Source organism: Schistocerca americana, chromosome 1 (genome assembly GCF_021461395.2).
Source record: "Schistocerca americana isolate TAMUIC-IGC-003095 chromosome 1, iqSchAmer2.1, whole genome shotgun sequence".
Classification (NCBI taxonomy): domain Eukaryota; kingdom Metazoa; phylum Arthropoda; class Insecta; order Orthoptera; family Acrididae; genus Schistocerca; species Schistocerca americana.
Window position 1 is genome coordinate 725,036,986 of NC_060119.1, and position 27,731 is coordinate 725,064,716.

General features: G+C 39.5%; 1 protein-coding gene across 1 annotated transcript in view; it reads right to left on the reverse strand.

The window, feature by feature from the left end:
• Positions 1 to 27,731, reverse strand: part of LOC124593850 (cilia- and flagella-associated protein 43) — a 219,326-nt gene that overhangs the window by 36,832 nt on the left and 154,763 nt on the right. Inside the window, exons 12-13 of the mRNA XM_047132200.1 lie at positions 22,885 to 23,004; positions 12,961 to 13,104 (exon numbers count right to left, since the gene is read on the reverse strand). Of these exons, the coding sequence (XP_046988156.1) occupies positions 12,961 to 13,104; positions 22,885 to 23,004 (264 nt within the window). The remainder of the gene's footprint in view (positions 1 to 12,960; positions 13,105 to 22,884; positions 23,005 to 27,731) is intronic.

The following is a 27,731-nucleotide window of genomic DNA, read 5'->3' on the forward strand; positions in this document are numbered from 1 at the left end:
AAGGGAAATGCCATGGTTTTGTTGAACAAGCTTGATTACATTCAAAAGATGCAGTGTATACTTTCTGATTCAGCGTATTGCAAAATCAGTGCTGACCTACTAAGACTGTTGAGAGAAAGACTAATAACCCCCTGAAGAAAAGTGCTTTGTCACAGGAGACTATCAAGAGTCTTAATTCTTACCGTGCTTTATCACCTAGATTATATGGCCTCCCTAAGGTCTTTAAAGAGGCTGTCCTGTCGAGGCCTATTGTTTCTAATATTGGTGCTCTGACATATCGTGTAGCTAAACGTCTTGCTAGTTTGTTGAGCCCACTAGTAGGTAGGTGTGAACATCACATTAAGAACTCTGCAGATTTCTTACATAGATTGCGGGGATTGCGTCTGAATGACTCTGATATTTTAGTCAGTTTTGATGTGGTTTCTCGTTTCACTCACATTCCTCTCTCTGATTTGTTACATCTAATTGAGGTTAAGTTTGGTGTCGATTTAACAAATTTGTTTTGACATGTGCTGACTTCCACTTACTTTTTGTTCAATGGTCAGTACTACAAACAGACTGATGGAGTTGCAATGGGAAGCCCGTTGTCACCTATTGTGGCCAATTTGTTTATGGAGGACTTTGAGGAGTCAGCGACCTTGAAACCTGCGTGTTTTTTCAGATATGTAGATATAATTTTGTTGTTTGGCCTCATGGTAGTGAGAATTTAAACTGGTTTTTGGAACACATGAATTCAATCCACCTGAATATTCAGTTCACTATGGAGGTGGAAAAGAATGGATGCCTTCCCTTCCTTGATGTGTTGGTCAGAAGGAAGACTAATGGTACGTTGGGACATTCTGTTTATTCAAAACCTACTCACACTGACTTGTACCTGCGAGCTGATAGTTGTCACCATCCAGGTCAGCATGAAGGAGTACTTCATACCTTGGTTCACAGGGCCCATGTTATCTCAGATCCTGAAAGTTTGGTGTCTGAGCTACCACATCTCGAAATCACCTTTTGTCAGAATTGTTATAGTGAGAGGCAGATCAAACATGTGTTGCGCTATCAGCCTTCTGTGTACGGGTGAGGGATGATAGCAACGAAGTGGCACCTAAGTCTACGGCCTTTTTGCCTTACACAGGAAGCATTTCCAACAGGATTGGTCATATTTTGTGGAAATATGATGTGAAATGTGTTTTTTGACCACCTTCTAAGATTAAGGCCCTGTTGGCGTCTGTAAAAGATGATCTTGGTTTGCGTAAGGCTGGTGTCTATTGTATTCCTTGCAGTTGTGGCATGTCATATATTGGTCAGACAGTCAGGACTGCGGAAGACTGGTGTATTTAAAATAAGCATCAGACATGCTTACAACAGCCGAGAGATTCTGGCTTGCACGTCCAGCTATTGGGATAGTGTTATTAAGGAAGCTGTTGAAATCAAACTATCAAGCATCCTTATAAACAGAGATGGTGGATTTTGTTTAAATGCTGCTTGTAATCTGGCTCTGTCTCTCATCAAAACACAGAGAGACAGGATTAGTGCTACCTCACGTGTTGATTAATAGTCACTATTGATAGTTCTGATGTTGGTTACCTTTGGTTGTGTGTTGACTCTGTGGTTACTTGTTCTGTGTGTGGTATCTTTCTTGTTTCTCCTCTGCCAACTGAGGTATTAAATTCCCTTGCACATTGCTTCCTCCTTGCAGTTGTGCCTTGAGAATGGCAGGGTGTTCTCCTGTCGAAATATTGGCAGTGGTCAACGATGTCACCCGGCAGCAAACCCGTAAGTTATATGAACATTCAATTCGCTGGGAAAAGTTAGGTCTCACATTGGGAGTAATGCTTTGAAAAAGCTCACAGACTGTTTAAAGTCATGTGATGTTTGTCAAAGGTTTAAAGTGGCCAACAATACCAACAGGGGTACTATGCAGAGTCTCAAACCATTAGATAGCTTAGAACTACTCTCCGTGGACCTATAAGGGCCTCTGCCTAAAACCACCTGAAATTTCACCTACATTCGAGTTATATTAGATGTATTTTCAAAATTTATTAAACTGTATTCAATCAGGAAAGTCACAGCTAAAGCAGTTTTCCACAAAATGTTGGAATACTTTAATGAGATAGGGATACCAAGGAGAGTACTATCTAACAATGGTCTGCAATCTATTGCAAAATTATGGTTAGAAGGAATGGAGCAAAAAGGAATACAGGTAACACACATTTCAGCCTACCATTCATCTAGTAATCCAGCAGGATGCTATACGCGAGAATTAGGAAGACTATGCAGGACATACAGTCACCACAATCATAGAACTTGATAGAAGTGCTAGAATACCCACCCAGTAAAGAAATGGATTTGGTAAAGAAAAAGGAAATGGTGAGAGAACTAAGTAAATGAAAAGCAGAAGCAAGACCCAAAAGGCATGATGAAAAGGTAAAATTTTCAAAATTTAACATTGGTGAGCTGGTACTTATTAAAGCTTGTGAAAAATCTAGTGAGGTAAATCACAAGATTTCAAAATGTTTACTATGGTCCATTTGAAATTCAAGGAGTACCACACCCTAATGCATAATTTCTGGTTTATCCTAAGTCCAGAAAACCACAAGCAACTAGAAACATTGTTGACCTAATGATGTATATAGCCAGAAATGTGTAAAACTTGTAACTATTATTATTATCCAGTGTCTGTAATATGTATAAATTGTATTGCAACCATATTAATATGTGTTAAGTTTCAGGTTCTGAGATACTTTTGTGTAAACAAGCAATGATTGGAAATTGAAACAAGTGTTTCACTTAGAGGACTGTTGAGAGAAATACTGTAGCCCAAGGGACATAACAAACCCATGGTTTTTGATGAAAAAGGACTGCCAAAAATTATGTAAAAATAAAAGGGGAAGCCTACAAGGAAGAATGCACAAACTGTTCTTAAAGAAAATGAAAAATGGACTGCTTTTGATCTCATAAAGAGGCAGCCAAAAGAAAAGTGTATGCTATTGGTTCACAGGAGCCAAGAAGGACTGCCATAATACCAATACTGGAGGCAGCAAATTGTTCTATTAATGTGTAGTAATTTTGTATTATTAATGTTAAAAATATTTATGTGTAAAGAGTGTTTTTATGACATAACTTGTAACAGGCTTAAGTGTATAATGTTTGTTCAGGAGGACAATACTTTAATGTAAATGAACCAATGAAACCTATTTTTTGTGTATTTCAATCATGCTTACCTGTAGGAACACATAATTAAAACAGGGCATATATATAACAATATTTGCTTATGGTTCATTTAAATTTTTATTTTATTTAATTTTGCTTTACAATTTTTGCATATTGGTAATATATTTTCTGTAGATGTAAAGTAGAGTGTGCTATACTGGAGTTTGAAGTTCTTTGCATTATATGTGAGTAATGTATGTAAAACACTATGTAAACAGAACTAAAGTTTAGTAAGAGAATTATATGTGGCAACAGAGAGATAGAGTTTTCTGTTATTTAGATAAAAGCCTACTAAATTACAATAGTAGTGGTAGAGTTATAAACTTTGAACGTAGCATCTGTCAAAGTATGCAATCTTTGTTTACAAGCCACTTAATGTCATATTTCCATTTATACATGTTTAGATGCAAGTTTATCCGAGTTTAACTGTTAATGGTAAGCAAAATTACAGTATACTGTGTCCTTATGTATCAAATTAACTTAAGAGTGTTTTACTGTTTTCATTATCAAATGATTTATTATCAGAATTTTAACAGGAATGGGGAACTTTACATACATAGGCTTACTTCTGAAGTTTCCAGAACTAAATGGGTTCCTGGGGTTTGTGCAATATTAATTTACTTCATGCTGTTTTTCTTCAAACATTTTCTGATTGCAAATTCATGGTCATAGTAAATCTCCAGGAACCATTTTCTTGACATATGTTGACTGTATAGTGACAGGACAGCATTATGTGGATGCCGTCTGTTCATATCTGCAGAATTCGGATTGAAGTTTCAAAATTTGGCAATAGGAGACATTTGTCTGGTGGTGTTGTCTTTACAGCAAATACAGTATGATGACAAAAGAGAATGAATGAGTAGCTAGTTTTGAGGCATGGGTAGATGACCAAGGTAAAAATGAAGAAGCAGAATTTGTTATGGAAAAAGGGGGTAAAGTACCAAATATTAAAGTGGAACCAGATGTCGAAGGGCAAGCAGAGCAGAATGGAAGAGTGGAAAATATGTTAGCTACATTGATAGCAGAAGTGAAAGAAATGAGTGGGTGAATAGAAGCTGGTAACAAAGAAATGGGTGGAGGGATAGAAGCTGGTAACAAAGATATAGATGGAAGGATAGGAGCTGGTAACAAAGAACTGGGAGGAAAAATAGAAGCTGCTGATAGAAAGATAGACTCTGTTACTAACAAAGTAGAAGTTATTAGTAAATTTCAAATGGAAATGGGGGAGGAATTCAAAAACCTAGACAAGAGATTTGAGCAAAGGTTGAAGGATTTTAAAAAGGAGTTTGAAGAGGGATTGGAAAGGAGAATTTCTGAGGTCATATTCGATATGGGAAAAGATTTTGAAAAGTTTAAGGACAATGTGAAAGGGAATTTAAGGAAACAGAATTTGGGTTAAAGGAAAAACAAATGAAATTTGAGAAAAGAGTGGAGAAAAAACTACACAGCTTAGATTAAAATATGGAAGCCCAAGCTAAAGAATGTGAACAAAGAAAGACTGAGGTAAAGGAGTATTGTAATCAATTTGTTGAGGAACATAGGCAGAAAACTAAAGCAGAAGTTAAAGAGATTAAAGAGGCCACTTCTGTGACCAAGAATAGGGTAGGGGCGCTAGAGAAAACAGGACAGGAAAGGAATTGTACAGCTTCTGCTGTGGTAGTGCATGTGAGAGGCAGTAGTAGCTTTAATAATATAGTGTTTGATCCCAAGAGGAATGTACACCTGCAGTCCTTTGTAAATAGTTTGAAAAGTCAGTTCACAGCAGATTGGACAAAGAAAGACAAATTAAGAAGGGCCAGTGCATCATTACAAGGTGAGAGTTTAATTTAGGGGTTGGGGGAGGCAGATGCACCCAATAAATATGAAACTTTCGAGGAATTTGGGTCAGCTTTTATAGGAGGGTACTGGTTCAAAAGAGAAACAAAGTGATGTTATAGGGGCCTTTATGACCGTTCCATGGTATGACAGGAGAAACAGAAAGATTATGAGAGGATATTGTGAAAGGTGGATTAATGGGCTGAAACATTTGGATGGTAGTTCGAGTGACAGGGATACTACAGAGGTGCTAATGGGGAAGTTACCTCCCAATAAGAAGTGTGGACTAATATAGAATAACAAAGAATGTAAAGGATTTTCTGACTGGAGAGAGGGATGTGGACTGACAGCAAACAAATTATCCATTTCATGAAAACCGAGATTCTGAGAGGTACCAGGAAAACCGAAAGCAGATTAACAGAATGAATCAAGTGAATGTGATTGGTCAATTGGATTTTAGAAATAATAACAGAGGTCATGGTAGATGGGGAAGTTCTCATGTGGATAATGATACTCCGCAGCAGTAAGGGCCCATGCTGGCGCAGGTCGAGTGTCTGGGTCCACTGATGCTGCAAGTTGTCCCGATGAGGCAATGTTTAGTGATGTATAATATTGATAATGCTAATCATGGTGGTAAGAGGTGTGAAAGTCAGAACTTGCTGATTGGAAGGGAGTGTCCAAAGTTAACTGTAGAAATGATGTTGAATCAGAAGGTTCATGTATTGAAATGTTTTCTCATATGTATGAAGGAATTAAAGAATAAGAAGGGGTACAGGGAGATGGAGAAAAGGAAGGTAATATAATGCAAATTGAAAGTGTTGAAAGTGAGGGAGAAGAAAGTGAGGAGAGTAGTTGGAGTGAATAGGAAGAAGAAGGAGTACTAGGAGATGCATTTCTTTTACATGGTAGTTTCAAGGAGATAATATAGAAGGAGAAGGGTAAATTTCTGAAATTACTGAGGCAGAGACTTCTGCAAATTCTATGAACCATGGTATTGGCACAAAGGAAGAGGAGAGAGTAAATAGGCAGAGACTTCTGCAAATTCTATGAACCATGGTATTGGCACAAAGGAAGAGGAGAGAGTAAATGTATTTCTCATTGGCATGAATGATGACGTAACTACTTGTAACGAGAAGAAGAGGAGCTTGTGTGCAATTTGGAAGGAATTGTGAGAGGATGTAAATGCGGAACCATTTAGTAAAGATTGGAAACATGATAATACTGAAAGAGATTTATTACATGAGGAAGAGGATGTTGATGATATTGAAGCTGGGTAACCTTTTGTAAAATTAAGAGCCTATGGTAGGGAGGAGAAAGCTCTATTGGATACAGGTAGTGAAATTAGTGCAGTAGCTGAAGAATTCCGTAATTGTATAAAAGAGTGCAATAAGGTAATGGATGTACCACCATTAGGCTTAAAAATAATAGGTGCCACAGGTAAACTGAGTAAAATTGTTAAGTGTCAGATTATTTTTAGTATTTGAACTAGGAGGCATAGATTTTTGTGGTGCCTGGTCTGAGTGTGGACATTATCTTGGGTATGTATTGGTTAATAGAGTGTAACCCAGAAACTAATTGTGGTGATTGTTTGATAATCGGGGGTCAGAAATGAGGGTGAATTTTAATAGATAATAATAATTTGGTAGAACAATTGAAGATAAGAGTGATGCCAATAGGAATGGATGTTGGCGATTTACAATTGAATCTAGACAGTGTTGGTAATAAAGATGAAAGAGTTGGTAATAAAGATGAAAGAGGAACAATAGAAGAGTTGAAGGTACAAATGGACAAGGTAGAAGGGTTGAGTGAGCGACATAAGGATGAGCTAAGAGAAGTTCTGTGGGTGAATAAAGAAGCGTTCTTAGATAAGTCAGGTAAAGTTAAGAACTCTGAATGCAAGTTAGTTCTGAAACCACGTGAACCCTTTGCTAGAAAACCTTTCCCTATACTGTTCAATTTGAGAGAAGCAGTACATAAGGAAATGGAGAGGATGATAGAGTGTAGTGCAATAGAGACAAGTAAAACTGAATACAATAATCCATTAATAGGTGTTGGCAAGAAAGATGATAGTGTGAGGGTGGTCATAGACGCTAGGATGTTGAATACCATAGTGAGCAGAGGGACTGATCACCCAGAGAATATGGGTGGAATATTGCAAAAATATTACAATATGAATTATATGAGCAGTCTTATCTGACAGCTGGGTACTGGCAAGTCCCACTCGCAAAGGAGTATAGAAAATATACTGCTTTTTTTGTAAATGGGAAATGTTACCAATATACTGTGGTTCCATTTGGTTTAAATATTAGTGTGTCAGTGTTCATCCGGGCCATCGACCAAGTATTAGGAGTAGAGCTGAGTTCCAAAATAATGGTGTATGTGGGTGACTTGTTGGTTGCCATTTGTGTCTTGGGAAGAGCATTGTAGATTGTTGGCTGAGGTGTTTCAAGCTTTGAGAAAAGGGGGCATGACCCTTAGGCATGACAAATGTGAGTTTGTAAGAAAAGAAATAACATACTTGGGTAGAATCTCATCTACCACAGTATTAAAGTTGACCCTGAAAGGATAAACAGAATTAAATAGTGCCCATCTCCAAAGACTCGGAATAAGCTGAAGTCATTCCTAGGTTTGTGTAATTATTACAGAAATTTTGTGTCTGGGCAAGTGTTAAACAACCCATGTTTACACAAATTATTAAGTCCTAAGGTATCTTTTGTTTGGAGGGATGAATGTGAAGAAGTGTTTAACCATCTTAATGAGGCCTTGAAAGAGGACAGGATTTTGCACCAACCGGACCTTAGTTGACCATTTTGTCTGGAAACTGATTCTAGTGGTTATATTGATATGGTGTCTCTTCTTTCAGACATGTCTGAAAGAACAGACACCATTGATGACCTGCAGCCATCTAGAACAAAATTAGAATTGTATATTAACACCTTCAGCTGCTGATGGGCATTGATATATATCAATTGGGACAGATAAAATGTGTGCCCCAACTGGGATTCGAACCTGGGATCTCCTGCTTCCATGGTAGACGCTTCATCCGTCTGAGCCACCATGGGCACAGAGAATATAGTGCGGCTGCAGGGACTATCTCATGCACAGCCCCTACAAGACCCACATTCTCACCTTGTATGTCCACACACTACATTCGTAGTGTCCCACCCCGACACACTCATTACTTGTGGAAGACAGTCTTAGCAAGTCCCGTAAGAGTTTGGGCAATATGTGTGCATCTGCACAGAAGAAGAAGGTCATGGCTGTTGTTGCCAGAACTATATACTTATATGGATATGGTGTCTGTTCTTTTGGACGTGTAGCAGAAGAAAGCTGCACAAATATTCAGCCAGATTTCAAAAGATTCAAAATTGGTGTAAAGACTGGCAACTTGCTTTAATTGTTCAAAAAATGTAAACTGATGCACTTCACAAAATTCAGAAACATAATACCCTGTGATTACAATATCAATGAGTCACAAATGCAATCAATTAATTTATACATACACATGGGTATACAAACTGGAATGCTGACAAAGGCTGTCACAGGATAGCAGGAGGCAGACTGCAAGTCATAGGTAGGGCATTCAAAAGATACAGTCTACAAAGAACATTCCTGTGACTCATCCTACAATATTGTTCAAGAGTGTGGGATGTTTAGCAAATATGTCCAACATGGATTATTGAACTTCTACAACAAAGGGCAGCATAAATGATATAAATGATGACAGATGGTTTTGACCTTGCTCATAAAGTTTTAGAGCCAGTATTAAGTGAGAAATTTAGGAATGTATCACAGCCTCCTCTGTATCAAAGGCATGGCACAAACAAGATTTGACTAATTATTGTGAGCACAGAGGCAGATGGAACAAGAAAAAAATCATGCAGAGTATAGGATGTAGTGTGCGTGTGTGTGTGCGTGTGTGTGTGTGTGTGTGTGTGTGTGTGTGTGTGTGTGTGTGTGTGTATCCAGATATGTTCCACCAATAACTTTGTCAGTGACAACATCACTTATTTGCATAAGAGCCTTTTCTGATGGCTGTGAAATGTTAACAGGTGTTATTCACTTCCTTTTAATAAACAGCCTTTTGATATCTGAACAAGTTTTGATATTGCTTTTGGCTGCTGATCTTCTACAATATGACATGTAGATGTTATTTTAGAACAAAAGGATAAACCTATTAGGGGTGCTAAGGAAGTACCAAAATGAACTTTGTTTTGCCATTGTCGTCTTCAGTAAGAAGACTGATTTGATGCAGCTCTCCATCACGCTGCTCTGTCTTTGCAAGCCACTTCATCTCTGAATAGCTACTGCAACCTACATCTTTCTGAATCTGCCTACAGTATTCCTGTATTGGTCTTCCTCTAAGGTTTTAACTCCCCCCCCCCCCCCCCCCCCACCCCACCCCTGCGCACACACACACACACACACACACACACACACACACACACACACACACACACACACACCTTCAATACTAAATTGGTGATCCCTTGACGTCTCAGAAAGTGTCCCATCTACAGAACCCTTCTTTTGGTCAAGTTGTGCCACAAGTTACTTGTCTCCCCAATTCTATTCACTACTTCCTCATTAGTTATGTGATCGACCCATCTAATCTTCAGCATTCATTTGTAGACCACATTTCAAAAGCTTCTGTTCTCTTTTTATCTAAACTGTTTATCCTCCATGTTTCACTTCCATATGTGGCTACACCCCAGACAAATACCTTCAAAAAAGACTTCCTAACACTTAAATTTATGTTTGATATTAACAAATTTCTCTTCCTCAGAAATGTTTTTCTTGCCATTGCCTGTCTACATTTTATATCCTCTCTACTTCAGCCACCATCAATTATTTTGAAGCCAAACAGCAAAATTCATTTACTACTTTAAGTGTCTCATTTCATAATCTAATTTCTTTAGCAACATCTGATTTAATTGAACTACATTCCATTACCTTTGTTTTGGTTTTGTTGGTTTTCATCTTATATACTCATTTCAAGGCACTGTCCATTCCATTCACTTGCTCTTCCAAGTCCTTTGCTATCTCTGACAGAATTACAATGTCATTGACAAATCTTACAGTTTTTATTTCTTCTCCCTGAACTTTAATTCCTACTCCAAATTTGTCTCTGGTTTCCTTTACTGCTTATTCAATGTACATATTGAATAACACCAGGGATAGGCTACAACCCTGTCTCAACTATTGCTTTCCTTCCATGCTCCTCAACTCTTCTAATTGCCATCTGGTTTCTGTACAAGTTGTAAATAGCCTTTCACTTCACTCCCTGTATTTTGCTGCTGCTACCTTCATAATTTCAAAGAGAGAACTCCAATCTACATTGTCAAAAGCTTTCTCTAAGTCTACGAATGCTATAAACAATGGTTTGCCTTTCCTTAACCTATCTCCTAAGGTAAGTTGTAGGGTCAGTATTGTCTCATGTGTTCCTACATTTCTCCAGAATCCACACTGATCTTCCCTGAGTTCTGCTTCTAGAAGTTTTTAAATTCTTCTCTAAAGGACTTGTGTTAATATTTTGCAAACATGACTTATTAAACTGACTGTTTGGTACTTTTCACACCTGTCAGCAACTGCTTTCTTTGGAATTTGAATTACTACATTTTTCTCGAATCCTGAGGGTACTTTGCCTGTCTCATACATGTTGCCTACCACATGGAGGAGTTTTGTCATGGCTGACTCTCCTAAGGCTACCAGCAGTCCTGACAGAATATTGTCTATGTCCGGAGCCTTGCTTGGACTTAGATCCTTGCAAGCTTTGTCAAATTCTTCTCACACTACCTTACCTTCCATATCATCTTCATCTACATCCACTTCACTTTCAACAATATTCCTTTCATGTTCATCTCCCTTGTAAAGGTCCTCTATATACTCCTTCCACCTATCAGCTTTCTCTTCTTTGCTTAGGACTGGTTTACCCTCTGAGCTCTTGATATTCATACACATGCTTCTCTTTTCCCCAAAGGCCTCTTTAATTTCCCTGTAGGCAGAATCTGTCTTTCCCCTTGTGAAATACTTACATTTGTCCTCTAGCCATTCCTGTTTAGCAATTTTGCATTTCCTGTCAGTCTCATTTTTAAATGTTTATATTTCCTTTCACCTGCTTCATTTGCTGTATTTTTAAATTTTCTCCTTTCGTCAATTAAATTCAATATCTCCTGCATTATCCAAGGATTCCTACTAGGCTTTGTCTTTTTACCTATTTGATCTCTGCTGCCTTCACTATTTCATCTCTTAAAGATACCCATTCATCTTCTACTGTATTCCTTTTCCCTGTTCTAGTCAACCATTGTATAATGCTCCCTCTCAAGTTGTCAACTACCTCTGGTCCTTTCAACTTATCCAGATTACAATTTAAAATCTGGTTGCTAAATCTCTGTCTAACCATTATATAATCACTCTGAAAGCTTCTGGTGTCTCCAAGTCTCATCCATGCATGATGATGATTCTTAAACCAAGTGTTACCAAAAATTAAATTATGCTCTGTGCAAAATTCTACCAGGTGGCTTCCTCTTTCATTCCTTTCCCCCAGTCCATATTCACCTACAATTTTTCCTTCTCTTCCATTTCCTACAATTGAATTCCAATCCACTATCATTATTAAATTTTTATCTCACTTAACTATCTGAATAATTTCTTTTATCTCATCAATATTATGAGAAGGAAAGTTGCTACTTGCCATATAGCAGAGATCGCAACTCAGCATCTCCGCTACATGGTGAGTAGTAACTTTCCTTCTCATAATATTGTTACATTCCAGCCTGGATTTTCCATTGTTTGATTTCATCTCATCATACATATCTTCAATCTCTTCATCAAATGTGGAGCTGGTTGACATGTAAATTTGCACTACTGTGGTAGGTGTGGGCTTTGTGTCTATCTTGGCTACAATAATGCATTCACTATGCTGTTCATAGTATCTAACCCACATTCACCATTTTCTTATTCATTATTAAACCTACCCCTGCATTACCTTTATCTTATTTTGTGTTTATAAGCCTGTATTCACCTGACCAGAAGTCCTGTTCTTCCTGCCACTGAACTTTGCTAATTCCCACTATGTCTAACTTCAACCTACCCATTTCCCTTTTTAAATTTTCTTATCTACCTCCCCAATTAAGGGATCTAACATTCCATGTTCCAATCCATAGAATGCCAGTTTTGTTTCTCCTGATGATGAAGTCCTCCTGAATAGTCCACTTCTGGAGATCCGAATAGGGGCAAGTTTTACCTCTGGAATATTTTACCCAAGAGCATGCCATCATCATTTAACCATACAGTAGTGCTGCATGTCCTCAGGAAAAATTACACCTGTAGTTTCCTCATGCTTTCAGCCATTTGTATTAGCAGCACATCAAGGCCCTTTTGATTGATGTTACATGGCCAGATCAGTCAATTATCTGGACTGTTACTCCCGCATCTACTGAAAAGGGTGCCGCCTCTCTTCAACAATCAGTTTGTTTGGCCTCTCAACAGATACCCCTCCATTGCAGATGTACCTACAGTACAGCTGTCTGTATTGCTGAGGGATGCAAGCCACTCCACTTACAGCAAGGTCCATGGTTTTTGGTTTTAAAAATTAAAAAAGTAGTTATCATATAGTTCGTTTGGCCTCTCAACAGAAACGCCTCCTGTACTGCTGAGGGATGCAAGCCACTCCACTTACAGCAAGGTCCATGGTTTTTGGTTTTAAAAATTAAAAAAGTAGTTATCATATAGTTCGTTTGGCCTCTCAACAGAAACCCCTCCTGTACTGCTGAGGGATGCAAGCCACTCCACTTACAGCAAGGTCCATGGTTTTTGGTTTTAAAAATTAAAAAAGTAATTATCATATAGGTGAATATAACTCTACATCATAAGTAAAAGCAAATATTTAACCTATGAATTTTTTAGAGATGAGAAAAATATTTTGTGGTATCTCCTCACCTTAACGCTTTCAATTGTTTTCAGTTCGTCTTGTAAGTCTTCTATCTTCATACACATTGTCTTATGCTCCCATTCAAGACAAATATTACCACGGCGAAAATTAGTAGCTTCATGCATTGCATCAAGTTTCTTTTTCCCTGCTTCCTATCAAAAAGAAAGAATTGCAGTAATCTTCAGAAAAAATTGTTTTAGAAAATTATATTCTGTGGGATGTATACAGAGATTTTGCTAAATGCGGACAAACTGTAGGAATCGATCCCTGAGAGGATAAAGAAGCAAAAAAGATTGAGGGCTTTCAAAAAAAAAAAAAAAAAAAAAAAAAAAAAAAAAAAAAAAAAAAAAAAAAAAAAAAAAAAAAAAAAAAAAATTATCCCTCGGCAACTGCCAATTTTGAATAGAAAGTTATAAATGCAAGATTGCAACTCAATAAAGTCTGCAGGTACTATTATTAATGACTTTAAATAATGAGTATAATAGCAGAAGTATCTTTAAGAATGCTGTTTATTATTGCAAAACACTTATTGGTGTTGATGATCCAGCAATTAAATAAAGTATAAGTTGCATGACAGGGAAATAATAGATTCCTGCTACACGTAATTAGTAATGAACAACATCGTAGCTCCCGAGATATTCACTTCTAAACACATACTACATCTTCACTTCAGAAGACACGGAAATCTCACAAGTGCACAAATCGGTACTACAAAATATTTCTATCACCTGTGACCATGTGCAAACTGCTCAACACTCTCCAAGTATTTCCTGTGACCGTTCATCATGCCTTCCCATCCAGCACTCCCCCATGTCCTGTGCAACTGTCCATCATGCTGTCCTGTTCTGTACTCCCCCTCCATTGTCTTTGGTAGTCACCTACCTTAGTAACAAACACTGTGATTGGCTGGAGCGCTCCCACAATGTCTCCCAGCCAATGCACACTCACAAACATACTGAAACACATGTGAAATGCTGGATATACATTTAAATAACTTGAAATTAAATAAATATTCCTATGGCTGGACCATAAACACGCTCTAACACACATTATTAAATACATAAACAAATCAAATAAACATATATCAAGGAATAGAAACAAAGCAGACCAGTAACCTAATGTCTCTGTGCTTTCTAAAACACAGTAAATATTTGACCAATTTCTTCATGAGAAGTATATATCGGATGTAAACGAAGACATAGACAAATAAATACAGGGTGCGTCAAAAAAATGTATCCACACTTTGATTGGTCATAGACAATTTATTTCCCGTTCTACATGGTTAAATATCTGTGAGAAAGTAATGTTATGTTTCTTCAACAGGTGGCAGCAGTGGCAAGGAAGTAACTGCAACATGGCGGATGTGCGTTTGAGCTTTGAAGCGCGGAAGCAGATAATTAGGTGGTACTGGAAGTTTGAGAATGTAGCTGCGGTTTGAAGACAGTGGAGAAGTGAGTATGGTACAGAGCCACCTTCATGGTTAACAATTACACATCTATGAGACGAATTTGAAATTCATGGAACAGTGTTTGATGTTCATAAAGGTCGATCAGGGCGACCTTGTACAGCTACAAGTGATGATTCCACAACTGCTGTCTTGGAACTGTTTCAGCATTTGCCTCAAAAATCTTCAAGGCAAGCGGCATGTGAGGGTAACGTAAGTGCTAGTAGTGCGCTACGCATTCTGAAGAAAGGCAAGTTTCGTGTGTACATTCCAAGGCTGGTACAACAGCTAAGTGACAATGATCCAGATCGAAGGTTAGAATTTTGTGAATAGGTTCAGGAGATGGTGAGATGTGAACCGGGATTTATGGATAGCGTAATTTGGTCGAATGAAGCCCAATTCAAACTCAATGGAACTGTCAATAGGCACAATTGTGTGTACTGGGCTGTAGATAATCCTCACATTACAGTTGAAAAGGCTGTGAATTTGCCTGGTGTAAATGTGTGGTGTTTGTCTGCAAGGGGACTCATTGGACTTTTCTGCTTTGAAGGTACTGTTAGTGGAGAAAAGTACCGAACAATGCTTGCTGACTCCATATTCCCTGCCATTCGTGCATTATATCATAATGATGAGTTTTATTTCCAACAAGATGGTGCACTATCATAGGGACGTACGAGCATACCTGGATCACAATGTGCCAGGCCAGTGGATAGGACGCAGGGGACCAATCAAGTTTCCTGCATGCTCTCCAGACCTCACGCCGCTGCATTTCTTCTTATGGGGCACAGTGAAAGATGAGGTGTACAAACATAAACCACATAACCTGGACACACTTTGGAATGAGATTCAGGTGGTGTGTGCAGAAATCTCATTGGATACTTTGGTATGATGTACGGAATCAGTGGTGACTCGTACTCAGAAATGTATTGATGCTGAAGGCCACCAGTTTGAACATTAATCACATTTGTAAAGTACATTTATTTTTCCAATTGGACTTTAAGCTTTCCATTACCAGAAATTTAACATTGTAGAATGGGTAATAAATTTTCTATGACACTTCAAAGTGTGTATATACTTTTTTGATGCACCCTGTATATTCATAAGCATGCAGCTACCGTTTTTTCATGTAACTGTGGAGTACTTATGACCTGGCATGATCAATAGTAATCGACCATTTTGACCTCCAATAACTCATGTACTATTCAAGTTACATGCTTGTAATTCATACCAATTTACGTTTACACTAATGGCTTTATAAAGACATGTCAACTGACAAAATCAGATGAACTGTGTAGATTTTAGAAATTCATTGCTGGGTGTTACTTGCATAATTTAGTCAGATACTAAACTTTAAACTAATAAAGATATTGAAAATCTGATTACACCATCAGAATTGTCATGCAAATAATGGTAATGTACATGTTTCTTTTTGAGGTATCACGATTCCTCTGGCTACTATTAATTTCTACATGAATTGTGAAATGTCTGCCATTATGTTTTCACAAAGTCCGCCATCTTTGGCACTCCTGGAATACACATCCTCATTGACACAAAGCACAGTCCTCGTCACAGCATGAACATGGAATTCCCAGCCACGCGGTCAGCCTGGACCATGTGCTCAGGCTACCCCTCTTGCTCCGGCTAACTTTTGGCACCACGTGGTTGCTGACAAGCCCTGGCTTGCCAAGCGGCCCGTGCGGCCATGCCAACTCTGAACTTAGAATATTTTCAGGGGGCCACAGCTCGCCCGTTACCTCACAAGGTCATGTGGGCTTGCTGGCTGGAAATGCAGGACGTCTGTGCTACAGGGTATTTATTAAGTCGTCATGACTGTGCAGTAAGATGCTATGCATGACATGCTGTGATGAGACCACCACTAGACAAGGTGTTTGGAGTGACTACCACAGTTCTCAACACATGTGAACATGATGCAGCAGTGACTGATACACAAGTTCAAATATGCTATCCTGCAACTGAATGTTATCACAGGCAACATGAATGTCAGCATATATGAGGATGGCATCTGCATGTCTGAGAAAGGGTCCACTTACACATCTTCATTCAGGTATTGCCACAGGTCTGTCTGTATGAAGGGTTAAGACCTAGCAACTGGGCAGGCCACATCTGAATGGTTAAGACCTAGCAACTGGACAGGCCACATAGCTGGAAAACTTCTTCCCATCCATGGATGAGGATAGTCAGGATAGATAGATAGATGTTGTCAAGGTACCTCACTGTGGAAATGCAGAAATGAGCTGGATCAGCATCATGTAGTAGTCACATTATCCTCATATCATACCTGCCAGCAAAAAGCAGGAAGTGAAGAAATGCCTCTCCTGTGAGGCATTGTAGAAGGACAACTTGTCCTACAAGGCAGTCATGAATGATCTTCACCCACACATTGGGGCCGCAGTGATGCTGTTGCTTTACTGCCATCATACCATAGAGATTCTCCATAGGAAGAAGATGAGTTTGTGAAGGTGTATAGGTAGCCTCATCAATAATAGAATGGATGACAGAAATACCAGCACCATGATGGTCTGAATTATGAACCAGCAACAAATCTGTAATACAAGAGCAATGGCCATAGTGATAAGACCTCCACACATTGTAAGTGATATAGACAGTGGCAGTTGTCATGGACAATAACCACATGGTCCTCTGGCTTACCCCATGCTGGTGGGCCACCTGTCTGGTGCTATTACTGGCATATTATTCTACAGTGTTCAACACTTTTTCCTCCAAGGCCTGTAAATGTAATGGGCACACCCTTCTTTCTTTGTTACTCTCTTTGTAAATGAGGCTGTCTTGCACAAATGATAAAACATCAGTGCAAGCAGTTTATGGTGTGGTTGTTGTCAGCGAGAATACTTTTCCCAGAACAGTCATGCTGTTGTCCACCCGTTACCATTTGCCTGTCGATGTGTAACGACTATGTTGGCCAGTGAATCTGATGCCCTGAAATAATGATGTGTGAGCACATCGCTATCATTGGCAACATCACTGACCTCGTGAGTGTGCTGCTAAAACACTAATACAAACAGAACATTACCACTTGTGTGGTGTATCCTCATGTCACCTGCTTAGCTGGGAGGTTACATGCTTGCCTCCCATGTAGCAGGCTCGGGTTCGATTCCCAGTCGGGTTGGGGAATTTTCTCTGCTCGTGGACTGGGTGTTATGTTGTCCTCATAATCATTTCATCCTCATCACTGGCATGCACATTGCCCAAATGTGGCATCGTCTGAAATAAAACTTGCACTTGGCAGCCGAACTTTCCCGAATCGGGCCTCCCAGCCAACAATGCCATACACTCATTTCAATTCATGTATGCTTTCAATCATTGAAACCTACACCATCAAGGGTCTTTTACTTTCCCCTTTAAGTGGGTGTAGCTCCCTCAGAACACATTTCCTGCCACATGTTTCTATTTTTCTGTCCACTTCTGATACGAACGTGTAAACCAGGCACTTTGATGATCCTTGGACCTGTTTCACATACTTGAGCTTGCAGGCCACCTCACCAAGTGATGTGACAACAGCACTGCTAGTGCATAAAATAAAGACTATAAAGTTCTTGACATTAATGTTTAATGAGGTAATGCACTAATATGAATGACACCCCATTTTTGACACACCACACCAAAATATTATACTTCATAATATGCATTTTTGAGTGCTTATTTATTTATGTTCAGCACATCTTCAGATGTTTACATTTATTTATGTATCGTGAACATTGTTCCTTTACTTATGATGTTTCACAATAGCTGTCTTAAATACTTCCGTTACAAAATTCTGCTTTATATGTAAATTTACACATGAGAGAATTAGTCATAAACTGTAATATATAATATTGTAATTTGTGCTGTAAATACAGTAAACTGTAGAATACTCAACATAATTGGCATTTTATAATCAAAATATCAAGGCCTATATGTAATGACACAGCACATATCTATTGAAATAAATCAAATGGTTGAATAAATAAATAAACAATATTGTAAATTAAATAAACAATCATTTATGATTTAATATTTACTAAAGCATAAAATCAATGTAAGACCTATTTGTTTTAATTAATATGTAATATGCTTTATTTGTAAATTACTATGTAAAGAAATTATTGTAGCTTCTTTAAAAGTAAGCCTGTACTGGGATTTTACTTCATACGACTTTCCACATTTACAGAAAAGCAACCTGAGGATTACTTTTAGATATGGTAGTAAAAGAAGAGAAGAAGAGAAATTTGTTAACATCGAGTATAGATTTAAGTGTCAGGAAGTCATTTCTGAAAGTATTCGTATGGAGTGTAGCCATGTATGGAAGTGAAACATGGACGATAAATAGTTTGGACAAGAAGAGAATAGAAGCTTTCGAAATGTGGTGCTACAGAAGAATGCTGAAGATTAGATGGGTAGATCACATAACTAATGAGGAAGTACTGAATAGGATTGGGGAGAAGAGACGTTTGTGGCACAATTTGACCAGAAGAAGGGATCGGTTGGTAGGACATGTTCTGAGGCATCAACGGATCACCAATTTAGTATTGGAGGGCAGCGTGGAGGGTAAAAATCGTAGAGGGACACCAAGAGATGAGTACACTAAGCAGATTCAGAAGGATGTAGGTTGCAGTAGGTACTGGGAGATGAAAAAGCTTGCACAGGATAGAGTAGCATGGAGAGCTGCATCAAACCAGTCTCAGGACTGAAGACCACAACAACAACAACAGTAAAAGCACCTTCACAATGTGATGTTTGTGGGTCAGAAGATATGAAAATGCTGGTTTTTGGAACCAGAGTGTCTTTTCTCCAGCTGAAAAGATGGAATGGTAGAAGGAAAGATACTCATAAGGTTGAAGCATGAAGGGAAAGTCATCCAGATTCCTTGCTGGTTTTTGGAACCAGAGTGTCTTTTCTCCAGCTGAAAAGATGGAGTGGTAGAAGGAAAGATACTCATAAGGTTTAAGCATGAAGGGAAAGTCATCCAGATTCCTCAGTCACAGGATACTAAGCAGGTAGAATGAAAAAAAGGAAGAAAGGAAGATTAGAGTTTATCATCCTGTCAACAGTGAGGTCATTAAGGACAGAGCACAGGCTCAGATTATGAATGGATGGGGAAGGATATCATCTCTCCTCTTTTCAAAGGAACCATTCAGTTATTTGATTGTAATGATTTAGGGAAATCATGGAAAAACTAAATCTGGATGGCCAGATGCAGACTTGAATGTTCATGCTTCTGAACATGAGTCCAGTGCTACCTGACTTGGTGACAAAATGAGAGGATAAAATAGATTATTGTTATTGGGAAAAATATAAAACCCAAGAAATTAAAAAAGGCATGAGCAGTAGCAAGTAAGTCAAAGCCAAATGAGCCTAACAGATTGGATTTGGTGAGAGAGAAACATCATAACATCACAGAAAAACAAATGAAATGATAAAGATTGACATGGAAATAAACAATAAAAATAGAAAAGAAGAAAAATACTAAATAACTTGGTGAGAATCACCATAGTTAGCAATGGAAGTTCCCAACTGCTTTCATGTTTTAAGGAACAGTTATCATGAAAGAGAATCTCAATAGTATTTGTAGTAAAACAGATTCCGAAACCAAGACTATTATGTTGCAAAGTGCCTTCTGCAACAGGTTGATGTATGTTCCTAGTCCACATTGTCTGTGTCCATTTATCCTTATTCATGACATGGGTTTTGTCACATTAACATGTGTGGCTGGACAGATAGAAACTAAACCTCACAGGGCTATAATGGACGTATTGATGGTGTGTACTCTGGGATTGTTCTTTATGAAATTATTATATTCTGATGATTATTTGTCCAAAAGGTTGTGCTATATTGTCCACATATCTTTCAGAAGTTATGATTTAGTGGAAAAAGACAGGTATAATAATTGCTCTAATTGGACAACACATTTCAGGATAAACTTCTCCATCATACATAGACGGCAATACCTAATTGCAGAAAATACATCTACATATAATTTCTGCAAGACACTGTATAGTGTTTGGCAGAGGGTACATCATACTAATACTATATGCTTTCTTTCCTATTCTGAGCAAGGGACAAATTACATATATGCTTTCTGATCACAAATATCTACAATGTGTAGTGGACATTGATATGTGTTATGTCTATCCTTTATCTTTGTGACAGCTTGAACTCTGCTGGGGACACTTTTAATAAGGTGTCTTAACATCTGGGAGGGAATATCAGCCCATTCTTCTTCAAGAGCTGAAACCAGGGTATGTAACAATGCCGGACACAGGGGCCTGAGCGAACTTAATGTTCTACATCATTCTAAAGGTGTTACATTGGGTTCAGTTTGGGAATATAGGCAGGCCAGTCAATTTCAGGAATGTTATATTGTCTACAAAATATTTTGTCGCAGATGCTGCTTTGTAACAGGACATACTGTCTTGCTAATAAAAATCATCATTTCCTAACCATTCCTCAGCTTCAGCTTCACACAGTACTGCAAGATGTATTCACATTCTCCCACACTTAGTATTTTCTTAAGTGCAATGAGGAGGCCACACCTAACCATGGAGAACACTCCTATACTGCTCTGCACTTCACTACACATGATGGAAGTTAACTTTTTCCAGGCAATTGCCAAACACAAACCCTTCCATTTGGTTACCGCCAGGTACAAAATGATTCATACCTCCAAATGACTCACTGCCAGTCATCCACTGCACAATGGTGTAGCTCTTTAGGCCACCAAAAGTGTCACTTACCACTGACTGCAGAAATGTGTGGCTTATGATGAGTTGCTCGGCCACTGCAGCCCATTCTTTTTAACTCCATACACGCAGTCACTGTACAAACTGAATGGCCAGCACCACTTTGAAATGGATCAGTAACTGCTCCCACTGATTTATGTGATACAACCACCCTCTACAATGCTCAACAGTCAAGTGTCACTTACCACTGACTTCAGAAATGTGTGGCTTGTGAGGAGTAGTTTGACCATTGTACTCCATTCTTTTTAACTCCTTACACACACTCATTGTGCATGCTGGACTACCAGTAGCACTCTGGAGTGTATGAGTGATCCCTTCTGTTGATTTCAAGTGATTTTTTAAGACCACACTCCGCAATGCTCAGTTGTCCCTGTCCACCAGTACATGAGATCTATCTGGTCTTAGTTTAGGTATAATTGTTCCTTCCTGTTTCCACTTCATAAGCACATTACCAGCAATTGACTTTGCCAACTTTGTAAGCTCTGAAACGTCCAAGATGGCTTTGTTACTCAGGTGATATCCAGTGACTAGTCAATATTCGAAGTCACGAGCTCTCCTGACCGACCCCGTCTGTTGTTACTGCTTCTCTGCTGACAACACAATACTCCCCACCTCCTTTTATACTGGAAGATCTGCCTCTCATCACATTCAGTCATCAGTTTTAGATTACATAGAGATGTTTGGATACTTTTGATGAGATAGTGTCTAAGATTCTGTATTTGTCCTAATCTCTCTTATCTTAGTCTCATGACCCCTACATATGATATGTGATGGTGGCAGCATAATGGCTGCACACTCTCCTTTGAATACAGGTTTGCTAAATTTACCCAACACAGTTTTACAAGAATTACATTGTGCTTCTTGCAAAGATATTCATTTAATAGCTCTGAGCATTTCTGTTACACATATATACATCTGTTCTTAGCTGCTATGGTCTTAGCAGTGCATCTCTGAAATTCTTTGATGTCTGTTTTCATACCAACAGGATTAGAATAACAAATGCTTGTGTAGTATTCTAGAATTCATCACACTAGCATTATGTATGCAATTTTCTTACAGGTGCCTTGCATTTTTCCAAACCCTTTCAATAAATCTAATGTCTTCCATTTGCTTTACTTTCCTAAGATTATAGGTGATCATTCCACTTCATAGCCTGTCTTGGTGTTACCACTAATTAATGTATAATTTTATTTGCTAAAGATGTCAAAACACAGTGTCGCAGTTGACCAGTCATTGCACTATCATCACTTTGTAGGGTTTCGGTCTATGTTTGTGCTCATCTCCATGAGCAGATGTTTTTGACACACCAGCCTGCAGTGTAAAATACTGAAATAATTTTCTGTGACTTATTTCTGAGGGCACTTATAACCTGTCTAGCTTGTTATTTTGCTTAAGACAAATGTGTCATTTGCTGTACTAACTGAACAATGTATTACAGCATTGCATGGTAATTAGTCACCTATGATTGCATTTTTCCCAACTCAAAGCCAGAGACAGGCTTGTATCATACATGAAACTACCTGCATATGAATCTAGCAGAGAGAGGGGAGGATGGAGTGTTGAGAAACAGTAGTTTCCATGTTTTAAAAATCACATTCAATTACAGAAATCCTTAGACAGGATTGTTGCTAGAAGAGTGAGAAGTGAGAATTATCCACATCATCAGTTAAGCATTTAGTGATAAACAAACAGCACCTGCATAACTCAATTTTAATAAATGATGTACTTACAAGGATCAGGGCGTTAATATTCTCAACATCTGTTCTGTTTATCAGTATAGCATCATCAAAGTCAGAGAGTGAACCTGTTGTAGGAATTTCTACCATTCCCTGTTTCATGACAACCTGTATCTGTGAAAGAAAATAATACCAGATAAAAGATTTGTTCCAAGACTAACTTTTATATTTTAGGACATAGACTCACAAATTATTTTACTCACAGAATATTGTAAAAATATCTACATCAAATCTCCATAATATTTATATAGATAAGACACATATAAATTAAGATAATGGAAAATTTAGGATGACGTAATATCATTATTATGAAAAGGATAGACTGATACTCACCAAATAGTAGAGATATTGAGTCACAGAGAGGCACAACAAAAAGACAACATACACACACATACTCATAAAAATGCAGCCCACACACACATTGCCATTGTCTCTGAGTGCTGGAGCCAGAGACAGAGGTCATGTGTGTGTTAGCTGCATTTTTGTGAATGTGTTATAACCTTTAATCACTAATAAATTGCGTGGATATACAAATGTAGAAACAATAGCTGGTTACATGCTACCAATTCCGTATCGGTCATTTGACTGCCATGCCGTGACATGCGGCCGGCGCCGTTCGTAGCTAGGTGGCGCTCCCGCGCTCAGCCGAATTGCAGAGCGCCTCTATCACCGTTTGCGCGTACTGACGTGTCGGCACTGTTAAATGTCGTGGCACTGTCACAACACTTTTCCCCCCTTGAAAAAAAAAAACACTCACTTCCTGGGAGACATGGACAGTGCTGAGACATCCATGGCCTCCTGGGGAGGCCCCGAGAAGATCCAGCGGAGAAACACGAGAGTACGGTCGAAAATGTCCAGGATGGAAGCTCGTGCGTGGAATGTGCCTCCTGGACGAGATGATGTGTGAAAACTCCAGAGCAGCATCCATAGGTGTCATGGACCTGGGGGTGTGCTCCAGCGAGATGGGTCCCGGAGAAGGCGGCGTCGCGACTGGGGCCGGTTCTGGCGTACTCAGAAGTGGTAGCAACGTCGGCTGCAGCAACACGCACGGGAGATCGTTAGCAGTGACAGGACTGGCTTCTCGGGCTGGTGGAGGCGAAGGAAGGGGCTGTGGCACTGGCATGGCCACCACTTGTGGGTGCATCTGGTCATAATGGCGAACAACCATGCCGTTGTCCGTACGTATTTCACAAAGCTGGCAGCCGCGAAGAGCCTTGACCACCCCTGGAATCCATTTAGGGCGAGATCAATACCCTCGTGCCCACACGTCGGCGCCCACCGAGTATTTTCCCGCACAAGGGGACACAGTACAAGGCCTGACAGGGTGAAGCAGGTGCAGTAGAGTGCGCGGTTGGCGGCCATGCAAGAGTTCAGCAGGGCTGCGATCACCCAGAAGCGTGAAGCGATAAGAACTCAGAAAATGTAACAGAGAGTCATCTGTGGAAAAATCACTAAGGAATTTTTTTATCTGGCTTTTGAAAGTGCGGACAAGGCGCTCGACCTCCCCATTCGATTGCAGATGGAAGGGCGGTGCTGTAACATGATGAATCCCGTGTCCAGTACAAAAATCACGGAAGGCCTGCAAAGAGAACTGAGGTCCATTGTCCGTGTCTATCTCAGCCTTGACAGGTGCACGCAACGCCACTGGAATAGGGCGTGCCCGGAAAAACTTAGGGCGAGCTGTAGGTTTAAGAGTAATGTGGGCTTCAAAATCCTTGGCACGACCCAGACCAGCAGAGAACACGGACGAGAATTCAGAACACAATCCATCCAGCTGTTGATACGGAATATCCTCAGATATGAGGTGCACATCATCATCAATGGAGAACCTGAACAACTGGGAAGCATCATAACCGAACAGGTTTTCAGTGCCCGCATGATCCACCACATAAAATGTGAGGGGCCTAACAACAGACTTGTAGGCAGTGGAAGCATCAAACTGGCCAACGATAGGAATTTTCTGTTTATTATAAGTTCTCAGATTTCGTGTAACTGGAGACAAGGGAGGGGAGCCCAACTCCAGATACGTGCGAGAATTAATTAGAGTTACTGCAGAGCCAGTGTCCACTTGCATGCGAATGTCTTTATCCACAACAGGAACAGTAACAAACAACTTATTTGTTTGAGAAAGCACACAGTTAACATCCATGTCTGATGCCTCGTCCTCGTTGACAGGAACTTTAGGGGACTGACACACAGAAGCAATGTGACCTTTTTCCCTACATGAATTACACGTGGCCCAACGTTTTGGACACGTGGCCCTGTCATGCTGTACGAAACAACGTGGACAAGAAGGAAGTGCGGAACGAACCTGCTTCTGTGGTTGCTGTTTTCGCTGTGAGCGTAAGGAGGGAATGGAGGCGGAGAAGAGGAAGACAGATGATGAGTAAGCGACGTCAACAACGCCTGAATAGCAGCTGTCAGCTGTGTTTGTTGTTCAATGAGCGCTTGCATAAGCTGTTCCATGTCTGCCCCGACACAAACACACAAATCCACAACGCAGGAACAAAAATATCCGACCTCGTCGCCAAAAAGTGTTATAACCTTTAATCACTAATAAATTGCGTGGATACACAAATGTAGAAACAATAGCTAGTTACATGCTACCAATTCCGTATCGGTCATTCGACTGCCATGCTGTGACATGCATCCGGCGCCGTTCGTAGCTAGGTGGCGCTCCCACGCTCAGCCGAGTTGCGGAGCGCCTCTATCGCTGTTTGCGCGTACTGACGTGGCGGCACTGTTAAATGCCGTGGCACTGTCACAACAGAATGTGTGCGTGTTTTCTATTTCAGAAGAAGGCCTTGTGGCTGAAAGCTTACATCTTTAATAGTCTTTTTGTTGTTCCTATCTGCAACTCAACAGCTGTGCTATATGGTGAGTAGTAATCTCTCCTTTTCACAACATTGTCAAAATAAGATAATGATAAGATAATTAACTGTTTATGTAAAGATTCATAAAGGAATCTGGCTTGGCATGTTCATAAACAGAAGTTGATCAATACACCTGGAAAGTAGTATTAGATTTTGAATGCAGTGTGTGGTTTTCTTCTTCATGTCCAAATAGTAAATGACATATAGCTCTTGACTATCACACAAGAGGCTCATCACCTCTAGGAGACAACATGTTAATACCATGAAACATCCCCGCTAGCCTTGATAATGACCTCAATTTGGCATGTAATTTTAATGTTTCCACCACACAATGAATACCATGTAACAATAGCTTCCTGTGGTATTTATTATTATTATTATTATTATTAATTTTGTTGGATGTGTGGTTAGGCCTATTGAAGCCTAAGAAGAAGATGGCTATGAGTCACTGCCAGCTGATGCAGAATTTCACCATACTGACAGCATTCTCAGTAGTGACTCAGTTTTCTAGGCAATGACCAGCCATTAGGGAGTTTCATTCAACACTGACATATGCAGTAGTAGTTGTCTTCTGCATCAACAGTTCCACTTTGGTGTTACAAAGCTGGGCCACCTGAGCAAGTCATCAGAATAGCAGGGCTATGCATTGATGCCTACCTGTGACAGTCACTGTCACAGGTTTTATGACGTTCATCCGATGCCACCTCATGATCCATGGTATGAACTGAGATACATCCTGCATATTGCTACAGTGGTCTGCTGACACCAGTCACTGTTCTCCAGCCATTGGTCCAGCATTCTTCATCCTGGTCAACACTATCATCCACTTCAGTTGGGCCACCCGATGCCTGGATGGTGTCATGCCATCCTGTCTAAGCAACAGTTGTCACTTGAATGCACAGGTAGCAAGGTCACTACTAGCTGCCTCTTTGACAAACAATTACAAGAATGCATCCACACTGGTGAACCTGGGTCTAAGGTTCAGCATTCGTGATCTGCTGTTGCTTATTACACATGCATCGCACTATGTTTCTGATTGTCAACAATGAAGAACTTGGTAAAATTTGGCTGTCTTCATCATCTACACTTCCATCCACCTCTAGTGGTGAGCCACTTTCCCATTCCATTCACTTATACACCAACTACATTTGATGCCAGAAGAAGATCTGTTGGAGATTGATTGGTTGATCAATGTAGAGCAAAAATTGCAGTGATTTCAGCAGCAGTGGTGTCAAGTGCAGGAATGCAAGCAAGTACTGTCAACATGTGTTTTGAGCCTATATGGTTCTTTTCCCCTTTCTTTCTTTTCTGTTGGGATGTATCATGTGCTTATGGAGATAGTAGATAAGCAAACAGTCTGTCAATGAAAAAATGTCAAGAAAGAAATTAAGAATTTTGTAAATCAGCTGATAATGTGGAGTTGGGTAGAGAAGTAGAGTGTTTAAGGGATAAAAGAAGGGAATGGTCAACTCCTAGTGTGCCTCCACTTGTACTTGATACTAGTACTGCCTCATTGGTAGCCCTATTTTCTGGTAGATCTGGGGAAGAAATTTTTGTTTACTTTGATAATTTGCACACAGCTGTGAAGTTAGGAAGTGTGGAATGATGAGCAGTTGTTAAATGTGTCTCAGTTAAAATTAGCAGTAGATACTAGGGCTTAAGTGACGTGTAATTGGAAGTTATGGGGTGCTCAGTCCTTCAAGGACTTACAGATGGAGTTAGTAGAGCATTACAGAAAGGAAAATACCCCCATTTATTATTGAGAAGAGCTGAATGCCAAAGTTCAGAAACAAAAGGGGATTAAGTAGAAAACTTTGTAGATCATGTCAGGACAATCAATATTAATACGGATGAGTTGACTGATGACAAAAGTGACAACAAAGCTATTTTATAGGAAGCAGGGCAATGAGTGCTTCATGAATTTTTGTGGGGTCTTCTGCCTGAAATACTGCATAAAGTGCACACAGA